The following is a 14,629-nucleotide window of genomic DNA, read 5'->3' as shown; positions in this document are numbered from 1 at the left end:
TTTTTCTTATGTATGTTCTGAGTCTAAAATTTGAAACTTAAAAGAACATTGTAAGTAATATATATTTAATGATGATTTATACCATGGTCTCAAATACCTAATAATTTTGGCTTTAAGATTAAAATTATTTTGCTATGATTATCTTGTGATCACATGATGATTCCCTTCTGTGGTTTAAATCGTGCTGAAATGACAATTATTATCGCACTAATTAGTATTTTCACTTTATTGAGACCATGGAATGTATATTATTGAGGTAATATGGCTGCTTAATCTCTCTTCACTTTCATATTTGACATTATCTCAAATGCTTGATTGAATTATATTACTTTTATCCAGCCTTCCATAAGCCTCTTAAGTACCCATCATCAAATTCTGACTTTTTTTTTTGCAATGAATTTTACTCTTCAGGCACATTGTTGCAGCGATGGAAGTTTCCTTTAGACCAACAGATGAACAGGCAAATGGCTAGCGGCGTTGAACCTGGTGGCTCTGGCGCTATTTATTTAGTGCTTTTTGGCTTGACAAGTTTAGGAGCTGGTGCATATGTAAGTAGCAGGGCTATTTAATGAAAGGAATGAGCTTGCCACCCCTGCTTCTGTCAGTAACTTCCTTTTTCTTCCGCTCAGGATTTCCTAATATCTCTCTTTCAGCTAACTTTCTTTGATTTCTAGGTACTTCTGGTAACTGGAAAGGAGCTTATAAAATACCATATGGATTACTTAAAACACTTGACCTTCCTTACTGTGTGACCCTTGATTTCATTGGCCTTTTGGATCCACTTTTTGATTATAAATTTGTTTGCAGTAGCAAACAGATTATCCTTCTCTTGGTTCTTATTGTCATAGGATTTTGGGTTCATTTCATTGTTCTAAAATTCATATATCTGGCCAATGCATAGGAACAAATTGATTTTGTATTTTTAAAAATGTTGCGAGTTATAGTGGCATTTCCTCTGGATGCAATAGACTCCTTTAACCTAACTTTACATTTGTAAGCTATGGTGACAGTGCCATATTTTATTCTAGTAGTTTCCTGAGCAGTATGAGAAATCAGTTGTGGCCAAATAAAATGAATTATCTTTTGGCTGTTACTTTGAATGTTGTGCAGTTTGATTCAGTAGCTATTAAAAATGGTAATATCTTTTTTTAAAAAACCTAAATGAATATAATTAAAGAAAGGACAATTCAGCAAGAATTAAAAGGCTGTGGCTGAAATTCCTTGAACTGCGTGTGCTATTTTATGTTCGGTACTATTCCTTAATTTATCCCCAACTTTTTCAATTTGGACTTAGCTGTTAAAGTTTATCATTTTTAGTTTTCTTCAGCACTGTGAGCCTAATACTTGCATTGGGAATAAAAATAGATGGTCTTTAGGATGCACTATATCTATCTATATAACCAAAAACGTTGTGTATAACATGTTTCAGACATAATATATAATCTGTAAATTAGCACAATAAATATAGCAGAAAAATGCCAGCCTTTTCTTATTTGTTCAGTTAAGCAGCTAGTGCTGATTTCTGTGGAATGTTTTCTGATCTATACTTCAGTAAAGGAATTGCTTGAAAGGCTGAAATTTCAAACTAGCTCATTAAATTTATTTTTCAAAATAGTTCCAGCCACCATTTTTATTTCTGACTCGGCTGAATATAGTGTTGTATAAATATTTTAAAAAATACTGCAAAATATCTCCTCTTAATGTCATTAAACGTGACAATATATTTGCCTCTGTGGGTTATTTCACATAGCTGTTTTTTCAGAGGCATATATGGGTCTCGAAGTCCAGGGGTTCATTTTTCTCGCCTGCAGCTTAAATTTCTCTAGCTGGGCTTGTTACCCCTTCTTTGCTTTATAGTTGGGCCCAGTCATGTATGGTCTGGAACTCTAATATATTTGCACTGTTTGTCAGTACCTTGCATTTTTTTAAACCTCATTCTTATTTTGTCCATAGTCTGTTACATTTGTTTGAATTGTTTAAAAATATATTTATCATCATGTCTTTACACCATCTTTTCAAATTCAGCCTGATTCCCTATGTACAGTCAAGTTTTCCATTCCACATAAATACATTTCCTGATACTAGATAGAAATCTACTAATTAGCAAAATAGACACACACACTGAGTCTTTATTTTCTGATGGGAATGCTCCATGTTAAAAATAGCTTATAAATTACTTTTATATTTACAATTGTACCACAAATGGACAGCAATTAAGAGAACAGCAACATAAATTGAAGAGAAACAGAGGCACATATTTTCTCTGCTTCTCTAATGTCACGGAAAGTCAACTTTTTCAGTTTTTCAGAAGTTTTGCAAGGAAATAACATTCATGTTTTCAAGCAAGCATGGAAATCTAGTGCGAAGATTTGAGATTCACAGTGGAAAGGGAAGCAGATTAAAAGTGAAATAAAAGGGCTTTGAAATTGAAGGGTTTTCACCACTTTTTCCAATGCAGTTTCTTTCTTTAGTCTTTTCCTGATTAGTTTCTTCTTTGCTTTTCTATTCTTCCCTGCAGTTTCCAAGCCTTTCAAAATGCCTTTTGTAGGACCCCCCTCAGGGTGCTTGATGTCCACAGGTGTGCCAAGGGACAGCAACAGCAATCTCATGTACTTCTTCATTGTTGGTGGAACATTCATTGGGGGAGTTGCATATGTAAGCCAGCTTTGCCCTTTTGTAGTTTTATTTCAAATATTCTTTCCCATGGTGTGCTACTGTAACCTATTGTAATTTTTTTACAAATTGTAGTGTCCATTTCATACAATGTTGTCACTAAGATGTCAATAAAGTGTAACAGTGGGTGTAGGAAATTTTCATAGTATGTCAACTTGAACAAAAGGGAATACTTTTTAACCATTGTAAAATATATTGTTTCTTTACGAATTTGGGCTTTAACTTGGAGAGAATTTGTAGAACTTTAATAAACCAAATACTGGTGGTTACAAGTGTAAACCAGTGGTGGTACTGGCATGAGTGATTTGAGGTAATAAGTAAATGTCATGCACAATATAGTTTATGTAGATCTCCTCACATGGCGACAACATTGCAGGGTGCATTGTGTTCAGGGACAACAGGATATGCTGGGTGCAAGCATGGACAAAGGGGAGGGAAATTGAACGATTAGAATGGGAGGTGGCAAGACAAAGCAATTACAGGAGCATAGTGGCTGAATGGGAGGCTGCTGAAAGTGGACAGGTTTAGGTATTCATCGCTAGATCTGTCTGGATCACATCAAGTGCTATCAGTCCCTTCTTTCCTCTGCTCAAATTACTCATCATCCAGAGTCTCCTGATGTGCAAAGGTAACCCCTGAATTTTCTCCCCTACCAACCGTCCCCTTAAACCCCTCTCCCCATCAATAGGTCAGTTGGATTTGTTGCTCTCCAGTCCTCTAGCACCTTCTCTGTATTCAGGGAAGATTAGATGCTCATAAATTTCTTAGTCACTAAGGTTGAGACCATTCATTCAGCTGCATTTGCCACACCTCTGCCTTACCCTTTGCCCACCAAGCTAAACTTTCCCCATTGTCCCCCCTGCCGTAACCCTGAAACCACATCTTTCTTTAGTTCCCCTCCTATATCCCTTCATTCCCTCTACGAGCTCATCTTAGAGTCATAGAGTTATACAGCACAGAAACAGGCCCTTCGGCCTGTCGTGTCTGTGCCGGCCATCAAGCACCGAACTATTCTAATCCCATTTTCCAGCACTTGACCCGTAGCTTTGTATGCAATAGTGTTTCAAGTGCTCATCTAAATACTTAAATGTTGTGAGGGTTCCTGCCTCTACCACCTCTTCAGGCAGCGCGTCCCAGATTCCAACTACCCTCTGAGTGAAAATATTTTTCCTCTAAACCTCCTGCCCCTTACCTTAAATCTATGCCCCCTGGTTATTGACCCCTCCGCTAAGGGAAAAAGTTTCTTCCTATCTACCCTATCTATACTCATAATTTTGCATACCTCAATCATATCCCCCTCAGTCTTCTCTGCTCTAAGGAAAACAATCCTAGCCTTTTCAGTCTCTCTTCTTAGCTGAAATGCTCCAGCCCAGGCAACATCCTGGTGAATCTCCTCTGCCCCCTCTCCAGTGCAATCACATTCTTCCTGTAGTGTGGTGCCCAGAACTGTACACAGTACTCCAGCTGTGGCCTAACTAGAGTTTTATACAGCTCCATCATAACCTCCCTGCTCTTATATAATATGCCACAGCTAATAAAGGCAAGTATCCCATAGCTCTTCCTAACCACCTTTATCTACCTGTGCTGCTGCCTTCAGTGATCTATGGACAAGTACACCAAGGTCCCTCTGAGCCTCTGTACTTCCTAGGGTCCTACCATCCATTGTATATTTCCTTGCCTTGTTAGTCCTCCCAAAATGCATCACCTCACACTTCTCAGGATTAGATTCCATTTGCCACTGCTCCACAGATGCCATCTGCTGCTCTCAACTCTATTATCACTAAACTGCTGATTGCTTTATTTCTCCTCTTGTCCCTCTATGCTAGCTAAAATTGTAAACCATTTCTTCTCTGGCATTGTTTCTCTCCCTTTTAAATCTGTTGTCATCGCCAGCACCCCACCCCAAGAAGAAAATCTATCCTTCACCCCTCTGTCTTTGCAAATTATCGCACCATTTCCAACCTCCCTTTCCCCTCCACAAGGTCTTTGAGAATGTGGTTGCTCCCATAATCTTTTCGTCTTTCCTGCAACTGTGTGTTTGAACCTTTCCAATCTGGTTACTGACTGTGCTACAGTACTGAAATGGCCCAAATCAAAGTCACAGATTACGTCCTCTGTGACCATGGTGGACAATCCTTCTTGACTTTTCTGCAGCCTCTGGCTGGTGATTGGACCTTAACATTCTCCTGCCAGCACGTCTCCATTGTTCAGCTGAATGGGATTGGCTTCATCTTGTTCCACTCTTACCTATCCAGTTATAGCCAGAGAATCACGTGCCATGGCTTCACTTTCTGCCCCACAGTGATAACCTCTGGACTACCCACAAGAATCTATCCTTGACACCCTTCTTTTACTCATATACATACTGTCCTTTGGTGACATCATCCAAAGACATGATGTCAGGTTCAACATGTAAAACTCACAGTTCTACCTCACTACCACCTCTCTCAATCCCTCTGCTGTCTCTGTGTTGTCAGCCTGCTCGTCAGACAACCAATCTGGATAATCCCCAATTTTCTCCAGTTAAGCATTGGATGACACAAGCTATGATCATAGCTAGGGTCCTCAACCCTCATTGCCGATTCACCCCCTCTGACCATTTTCTCATGCTTAATTGGACTGTTTGCAGCCTTGCTGTCCTATTTAATTCCCATCTGAGCCCCATATCCTCTCCTTCACAAATATCACCTATTTCCACCTCTGTAACATTGCCCATCTCCACCCCACGTGAGCACATCTGCTGCTGAAACTCTCATCTATATTTTTATCATCTCCAGACTTGACTGTTCCAGTGTGTCGCTGGCCTGCCTCCCATCTTCCATAAACCTGAGATCATCTAAAACTTTGCTGTCTATATCCCAACCTGCACCAAGTCCCATTCACCCATCGCCCCTGTACTCACTGGCTTACAGTGGCTCCCAGTCCACCAATGCATTGAATTCTGCTCTGCCCCCCCTCCCCCTGCCAGACCTCATGACCTTGACCCACCCTTTTTTTTAAAGTACTCCCAGCACTACAAGCCTCCAAGAACTCTGTTCCTCCAACCCTGGCCTCTTGTACCTCACCCACTTCTCTCGCCCCACCATCGTTGGCCGTGTCTTCAGCTGTCTAGGCCCTAATTTCAGGAATTCCATCCCCACCCCCTTAATCCTCTCTGCTTTGTTTTCCTTTTAATGCTGTCCTTAAACATCCCTTGGAATAAGTTTATTGTCACTCTTCCTAATATTTCCTTCTTTGGCTTGATGCCAATTTCTGACATTGCACTCTTATTAAGCATCTTGGAACATTTTCCTGTGTTAAAGGTGCTATATAAATGCAAGTTGTTGTTGAGTAGAAGTTTGGTGTTCGAGCACCTGATAGTGCTTGTGGGGTGCAAGGCCAAAAGAAATGAGGGTAGAATGGATCAAGTCCATGAATATATGATTGCAAGTTTCTTTCTTCCTGCCTGCCTTTTCTTTCTTAGTATCCTGTTGAACTGAATTGCAAATTATAAGACTATTCATGACCAATTTCTGGAATTGAGTTTGAACAAGAGAATGTACTTTGTTATATGGGTATATAAATATCAAGCTCAGCAATAGCAAAGTTGCAACATTAATCACTTTTCAAATAACAGGATGGGGAAAGTGCAGCATGACTGTCGGTTGTGTATTGCTGCATAGTGCATAAGGTTATGATTTCAATATTAAAAATGTGAAAAAAACAGCCATTTGAATATATATTTCCACCCTTTATAGGTCATTTTTTTCCCACTCATTAACACTATTCCTTTTTAGTGTTAATTTTTCAGCCAAGCTCCCATCTGTTATGCTACATAGCAATTTAGTCTATTAATAAAACACTTCATTATGAAGTAGTTACTTGGGTGAAGCTCAATGTTTCCTTACCATAAGATCATACCCCTTCATTGGCATTTTTAAAAAAAAAGCTTCATGTATTCTACTAATTGCCTTAATGATTTTTATAAGCTTGGATCATTTCTCCCGAAAGTATTATTTTTTTCTTTAGGTTTAGTTTCTTTAGCATTTCTAATATCGCCTTAATACGCAGTGGGAATCTAAATACCTTTCTTTTAAATTCTTTGTAGTTTTTCTGTTTTTTTTTTACTGTTGGCTGCAATAATTGTTTCTTTGAACAATTCTATGAAAAGTATGAATGTTGGCTTTCTGAATTTGTATTTATAGATCTACTTATATACTTTGGTCTTGGTGATTTCTGTCATGTAATAAGCTTTCAGGAGATTCACCCATCTTGACTAAATCTTGTATCATATTTAATATAACCTTCATTGCCTAATTATATTCATTATTTACCATGCACTTTCAATGTTAATCCAATTAGCCATTCAGCTACATAGCTGCTGAATAAGACCTCTATGTAAGAAGTTCTTTGACCCTTCTTTGAAAAACAATATTCTGCTCAGATTATCCTGCTTTCTTGCCCTATTTTGTGTCTAATTTAGAATGTTATAATTATAGTGCTGTTCATTAGGACGTGAAATATTCTAAACATCAGACAGGACTCCACAGGTGCAATCTGTCCATTTCAAATTAGAAACAAAAACAAGAAATGCTGGATTCACTCAGCAGGTCTGGCAGCATCTGTGGAAAGAGAAGCAGAGTTAACGTTTCGGGTCAGTGACCCTTCTTCGGAACTGACAAATATTAGAAAAGTCACAGATTATAAACAAGTGAGGTGGGGGTTGGGCAAGAGATAACAAAGGAGAAGGTGCAGATTGGACCAGGCCACATAGCTGACCAAAAGGTCACGGAGCAAAGGCAAACAATATGTTAATGGTGTGTTGAAAGACAAAGCATTAGTACAGATTAGGTGTGAATATACTGAATATTGAACATCAGCAAGTGCAAACCTGAAGAAAAGCAACCTGAAAAAAAACAGTGGGTGAGCAAACTGAACAAACTGAGATGAACTGAAATAAATACAAAAAAAGATTGTAAAAAATGTAAAAAGGAATGCCAAAAAAAAAAAGGAAGAAAAAATAACTAAAAATGACTGAAAATGAAAGTAAAGTGGGGGGCTGTCATGCTCTGAAATTATTGAACTCAATGTTCAGACCGGCAGGCTGTAGTGTGCCTAATCGGTAGATGAGATGCTGTTCCTCGAGCTTGCGTTGATGTTCACTGGAACACTGCAGCAATCCCAGGACAGAGATGTGAGCATGAGAGCAGGGGGGAGTGTTGAAATGGCAAGCAACCGGAAGCTCAGGGTCCTGCTTGCGGACTGAGCGGAGATGTTCCGCAAAGCGGTCACCCAGTCTGCGCTTGGTCTCCCCAATGTAGAGGAGACCACACTGTGAGCAGCGAATACAGTATACTACATTGAAAGAAGTACAAGTAAATCGCTGCTTCACCTGAAAGGAGTGTTTGGGGCCTGGGATAGTGAGGAGAGAGGAGGTAAAGGGGCAGGTATTACACCTCCTGCGATTGCAAGGGAAGGTGCCCTGGGACGGGGACGAGGTGGTGGGGGTAATGGAGGAGTGGACCAGGGTGTCGCGGAGGGAACGATCCCTTCGGAATGCTGACAGGGGAAGGGAGGGGAAGATGCGACTGGTAGTGGCATCACGCTGGAGGTGGCGAAAATGGCGGAGGATGATCCTTTGGATATGGAGGCTGGTGGGATGAAAAGTGAGGACAAGGGGAACCCCGTCACGGTTCTGGGAGGGAGGGGAAGGGGTGAAGGTAGAGGTGCGGGGAATGGGTCGGACACGGTTCAGGGCCCTGTCAACCACGGTGGGGGGAAATCCTCGGTTGAGGAAAAAGGAGGTCATATCAGAAGCACCGTCATGGAAGGTAGCATCATCAGAGCAGATGCGTATGAGATGGAGAAACTGGGAGAATGGAATGGAGTCCTTACAGGAGGTAGGGTGTGAAGAAGTGTAGTCGAGGTAGCTGTGGGAGTCAGTGGGCTTATAATGGATATTGGTAGAAATACCAATATCCATTATAAGCCCACTGACTCCCACAGCTACCTCGACTACACTTCTTCACACCCTACCTCCTGTAAGGACTCCATTCCATTCTCCCTGTTTCTCCGTCTCCGACGCATCTGCTCTGATGATGCTACCTTCCATGACGGTGCTTCTGATATGACCTCCTTTTTCCTCAACCGAGGATTTCCCCCCACCGTGGTTGACAGGGCCCTGAACCGTGTCCGACCCATTCCCCGCACCTCTACCTTCACCCCTTCCCCTCCCTCCCAGAACCGTGACGGGGTTCCCCTTGTCCTCACTTTTCATCCCACCAGCCTCCATATCCAAAGGATCATCCTCCGCCATTTTCGCCACCTCCAGCGTGATGCCACTACCAGTCGCATCTTCCCCTCCCTTCCCCTGTCAGCATTCCGAAGGGATCGTTCCCTCCGCGACACCCTGGTCCACTCCTCCATTACCCCCACCACCTCGTCCCCGTCCCATGGCACCTTCCCCTGCAATTGCAGGAGGTGTAATACCTGCCCCTTTACCTCCTCTCTCCTCACTATCCCAGGCCCCAAACACTCCTTTCAGGTGAAGCAGCGATTTACTTGTACTTCTTTCAATGTAGTATACTGTATTCGCTGCTCACAGTGTGGTCTCCTCTACATTGGGGAGACCAAGCGCAGACTGGGTGACCGCTTTGCGGAACATCTCCGCTCAGTCCGCAAGCAGGACCCTGAGCTTCCGGTTGCTTGCCATTTCAACACTCCCCCCTGCTCTCATGCTCACATCTCTGTCCTGGGATTGCTGCAGTGTTCCAGTGAACATCAACGCAAGCTCGAGGAACAGCATCTCATCTACCGATTAGGCACACTACAGCCTGCCGGTCTGAACATTGAGTTCAATAATTTCAGAGCATGACAGCCCCCCACTTTACTTTCATTTTCAGTCATTTTTAGTTATTTTTTCTTCCTTTTTTTTTTTTGGCATTCCTTTTTACATTTTTTACAATCTTTTTTTGTATTTATTTCAGTTCATCTCAGTTTGTTCAGTTTGCTCACCCACTGTTTTTTTTCAGGTTGCTTTTCTTCAGGTTTGCACTTGCTGATGTTCAATATTCAGTATATTCACACCTAATCTGTACTAATGCTTTGTCTTTCAACACACCATTAACATATTGTTTGCCTTTGCTCCGTGACCTTTTGGTCAGCTATGTGGCCTGGTCCAATCTGCACCTTCTCCTTTGTTATCTCTTGCCCAACCCCCACCTCACTTGTTTATAATCTGTGACTTTTCTAATATTTGTCAGTTCCGAAGAAGGGTCACTGACCCGAAACGTTAACTCTGCTTCTCTTTCCACAGATGCTGCCAGACCTGCTGAGTGAATCCAGCATTTCTTGTTTTTGTTTCAGATTTCCAGCATCCGCAGTATTTTGCTTTCATTTCAAGTTCGAGTTCAGTCTGCTCTTAATGAAAGTTTATTTGATCATTCAGTTTATTTAGGCTAAATAAACACAACTTTAATTAACCAAGATAAATAATGTTATCATAATCGAAAGAGAAAGACTTGGAATTATCAGAATTAAATTGTATTGTTAACTAGCTTTGATTGTCCATTATTCCACAACCTCATAATTGAGAATTTGTACCCCTCAGCCTTTCACTTTAGTTGCTAGTCTCATAGAAGTTTTTATTAAATGCTTTATGGAGATCAGTGGATATGACCGCTCCTTATATCCTTATTCAAAAACTCTTACAGCCTCAATAAACTTACTTCAAATAGGTTTCTAAACCTGTGTTGCCTTTGGATTTGTTGCTTTTGCTCTATGCTGTTGAATAGTTCATAATATTCCAGTATTTTTTTCCTTGGAATGGAAGTGTAGCCAACAGTACTATCAAGCAGCGCTTGCTTAGCAATAACCTACTCAGTGACGCTCAGTTTGGGTTCTGCCAGGGCCAGTCAGCTCCTGACCTCAATACAGCCTTGGTTCAAACCTGGACAAAATAACTGAACTCCAGAGGTGAGGTGAGAGTAACTGCCCTTGACATCAAGGCAGCATTTGACCGAGTATGGCATCAAGGAGCCCTAGCAAAACTGAAGTCAATGGGAATTGGGGAAAACTGTCTGCTTGTTGGAGTCGTATCTAGCGCAAAGGAAGATGGTTGTGATTGTTGGAGGTCAATCTTCTGAGCTCCAGGACATCACTGCAGGAGTTCCTCAGGGTAGTGTCCTAGGCCCAACCATCTTCAGCTGCTTCATCAATAACCTTCCTTCAATCATAAGGTCAGAAGTGAGGATGTTCACTGATTGCACCATGTTCAGCACCATTCGTGACTCCTCAGATACTGAAGCAGTCCATGTAGAAATGCAGCAATACCTGTACAATTTCCAGGCTTGGGCTGATAAGTAGCAAGTAACATTTGCACCACACAAGTGCCAGGTAATGACCATCTCCAATAAGAGAGAATTCAACCATCTCCCCTTGACATTCATTGGCATTGTAATTGCTGAATCCCCCACTACCAATATCCTAGGGTTGCCATTAACCAGAAACTGAACTGGAGTAGCCATGCAGATCAGAGGCTAGGAATCCTGTGGCGAGTAACTCAACTCTTAACCCCCCAAAGCCTGTCCACCATTTACAAGGCACAAGTCAGGAGTGTGATGGAATACTCTCCACTTGCTTGGATGGGTGAAGCTCAAACAACACTCAAGAAGCTTGACACCATCCAGGACACAGCAGCCCGCTTGATTGGCACCCCATCCACAAATATTCACTCCCTCCATCAATGAAGCACAGCAGCAGCAGTGTGTACCATCTACAAGATGCACTGCATCAATGCACCAAGACTCCTTCAACAGCACTTTCCAAACCCGCGACCTCTATCACTTAGAAGGACAAGGGAATGGGAACACCACCACCTGCAAGTTCCCGTCCAAGCCCCACACCATCCTGACTTGGAACTACATTGCCATTCCTTCACTGTCGCTGGGTCAAAATCCTGGAACTCCCTTCCTAACCACTGTTTGTGTACCTACCCCACACGGACTGCAGCGGTTCAAGAAGGCAGCTCACCACCGCCTTCTCGAGCAATTTGGGATGGGCAATAAATGCTGGCCTGGCCAGCAATGCCCACATCCCATGAAGGAATAAAAAAAAAAGCTTGCAGGTTTGCATTTCCCAGGAATATGTTTGTGATTTTTTTTTTTAAAGTACTGGAATTTTATATTTATTGTTCAATCATGTAGCTCAATGAGCTTTTACAAAATTTCTCACACAGTAGTGAATTATTGTGCTCTCCTACGCAAAACCTATTTTAGCAGTCTCAGTTATATTCCATTTGGGTCAAGTGTCTTAAAGAAATGTTCTTTTTCTCAGGTTAAGTTCAGTTATTTTGACACTTCCCATAGCAGATCTTATTTTGAAATGAGATTTGATTACAGTGTAACATTGTGAGATCAGTCCAGAAATATACTTGACAAATATGCTTGTTTGAACATTCTATATATTTAGAACAATATGTAGTAAGTGAAATAAACAAAACTAATTGACTGTCACTGAAGCCCATTTTCTGTGATTTAATTGACCTATTAATTGAAACATAATTTTCTCTGATCAGATTCATGATGGTAGCCACATGCCCATTAATCTTATTGCTACATTTATTGGTCTAGTCTGCACTTAAATCTCTGTGCTAATCTGCATTCAGACCTCTAGCCATGGCTCTTGCCTCACTCAGATCATCCATATCTTGCCTTTAGTTAGCTGAAGCCCCACTTTCCAGCCTAAAATAATTTATTTTGGGGACAGAAGCCAAACTAAAATTTACCTGTTATTCTTGAACTAAGCAGTGCTGCTTATATTTTGCTTAATGAAGTTATACAACGGAAATATTTATTCACAATTTTCTCTTTTCCTGAAAGCGCTGAAATGCTTGTACACATTTCTGCAAACATTGGTCATCCTCCATTACCTTTCCAGTGCAATCATTATTTGCGCATTAGACTAAACAATGGGTGTCAATGGACTGTTGTATCGTGGTGGGCATCATGACCCATTTAAGTTCTTTCTCACCTGACTTTCTTATCCTCTCTCCTCCTGCCCCTTCAGAGTTCAAGGGTACTGAAGCCAGCTCTAATATACCAACTGAGATCAGTAAATATGGAACTCAGCTCTGGGATCTGTTGTTCTGTGCCTTTGTATTAACTGGGCATTGCCTTCATCTGGGCCACCAGGAGAGCTAAAACGTTTTACATTTATAAAACAGCATAGAAATGAAATCCGTTTGCATTACTAGTTGAAGTATAAGCTAAACGAATGACAGCAAAATAAATAAGAGATTAGGCATGAAGGTTATATTTTAATTATTGATCTGTCATTTGGATTGTTGATCTGCTGTGATTAAACATACTGTATATTATCACTTTTTGACAGGTATACAGGACAATAAAAGAAGACAAAGAAAGGTACAAAAAAAGAGTAGCACAAATACTTTCAAGACCAAATGCAGAAAGGAGAGCTGAAGAATTGTCAACAAAGAGTATGTATGCTTTTTCTCCTACTCCCATAAAGGTGCAATTATTGCAGTGGTACCTTTCATGGTTGGCAGCAGCCCTTTGGTACTGTCTAGATTCACACATAAAAACTTTCAACTTGAAAGTGTGCACCAGCAGGCTATTTGACTTTGGGGTCGGGCATTGCAGCCAAATCTTACTCTGCTTGATGCCTTTGCTCACATTTTCCTCCAGAGTCACCAGACTGCAATTAGGATTTTTTTTTTAAACTGTCTGATTTTGTTTTTTTTCTCATCTCAAAGCTAGCCTGGCTTGGCTGAGCCCAATTGTGGTGTCATGGTATAACTCTGACTGAGATTATTAGCTTGACGCTGTAAGGGGTGAAGGGTTGCCCTGGTACCCAAAAACATCTTGAGAGTCGGATGTCTTGTTCAAACAAGCGGTCTATATTTTGATCATGCAAGGAGAAGTCCTACTCTCTCAAATGATCGTAGGGAATTCTACTAGTACAATGTTTGAGCAGTCAATTTTTACAGTTACAGAAGGTTTACTTGACAAGGTGTTTCTTTAAGTACATAATCTTCCCATCTTACTCTCTTCCCTGATCTCAGCTTTCCTTGGACATATTATTCATCTCATCAACCTCTCGATTAGGTTATTCATGTGATTCCCTGTATCTTCCCCCTGACCTTGTCTACTTTTCGATGAGATTATTCATGTGATGTTCTGTGTCTCACAGACAAACTTTTCTCCAGTTTCAGGGGCCTAAGTTTTATTCCAAGTATCCCATGATTCCCATAGGCTACAGACCGCCCTTTTGGCTCTTGGCCAGCTTCTGGCCCAACGTAGCCATCACCCTGGAATCCTCTGCCCATCTAATAACCCTGGGATCCTACCGGTTTCGATGAGATTTGGATCCTTCCCTAGCATCCGCTTACGACCTCATCTGTGTCCTAGTGACCAGGTTTAGTCTGGAATTGATGCTTTGTATTACGCTACATAAATTACAGCAATTTTAGTCAAGCCTGCAGTGCTCCCGGGGTACCACTTCAGTCCCCCCTTTTGGCCCTTGGCTACTAGCAAGATGGCCAACTAACACTAAGTGCTCCTTGCTTCATCACTGTTGGCCAGATAGGCAGTTAGATTTGCATGGTTGCATTTTCTAAATTATGTCTAACATCTCAATTTAGGTGCCAGGGTACAACATTCAACCGATAGCAGTTAGCAACTGCACCACCACCAGTACATGGGAAGCAATTCTAAGCCAGGGGTTGAACGTCCACCCTAATACCCCAGTCCCAAACCGTCTCCCACCACGATGCATCCTCCAGTCCGGCTACCACATCCTCGCCCAGTTGTTTGACCTCCTGTTGGATTCGATGGTACTGCTTCATTGCTGTCTGTACTTCTTCCCTCACCTTCAGTAGATGTTCCGGTAGTTTAGAGATTCGCTTTCCCCTCGGGAAGCGGCTATCTCAACAAGTCCTCCGTTCGATCATCGGTTATGT

The 14,629-nt window shown here is 41.5% G+C and overlaps 1 protein-coding gene across 2 annotated transcripts in view; it reads left to right on the top strand.

Moving 5' to 3' along the window:
* The window catches only part of aifm1 (apoptosis inducing factor mitochondrion associated 1), a 66,950-nt gene that overhangs the window by 5,049 nt on the left and 47,272 nt on the right, over positions 1 to 14,629 (top strand). For both annotated transcript variants that reach the window (XM_068047718.1, XM_068047717.1), the window contains exons 2-3: positions 412 to 548; positions 13,042 to 13,147. In XM_068047718.1, coding sequence (XP_067903819.1) covers positions 412 to 548; positions 13,042 to 13,147 — 243 coding nt within the window. The remainder of the gene's footprint in view (positions 1 to 411; positions 549 to 13,041; positions 13,148 to 14,629) is intronic.

This window comes from Heterodontus francisci, chromosome 15, assembly GCF_036365525.1.
Source record: "Heterodontus francisci isolate sHetFra1 chromosome 15, sHetFra1.hap1, whole genome shotgun sequence".
Classification (NCBI taxonomy): Eukaryota; Metazoa; Chordata; class Chondrichthyes; order Heterodontiformes; family Heterodontidae; genus Heterodontus; species Heterodontus francisci.
The sequence above is the reverse complement of the archived record's forward strand: the minus strand, read 5'-3'. Positions and strand labels throughout refer to the sequence as shown.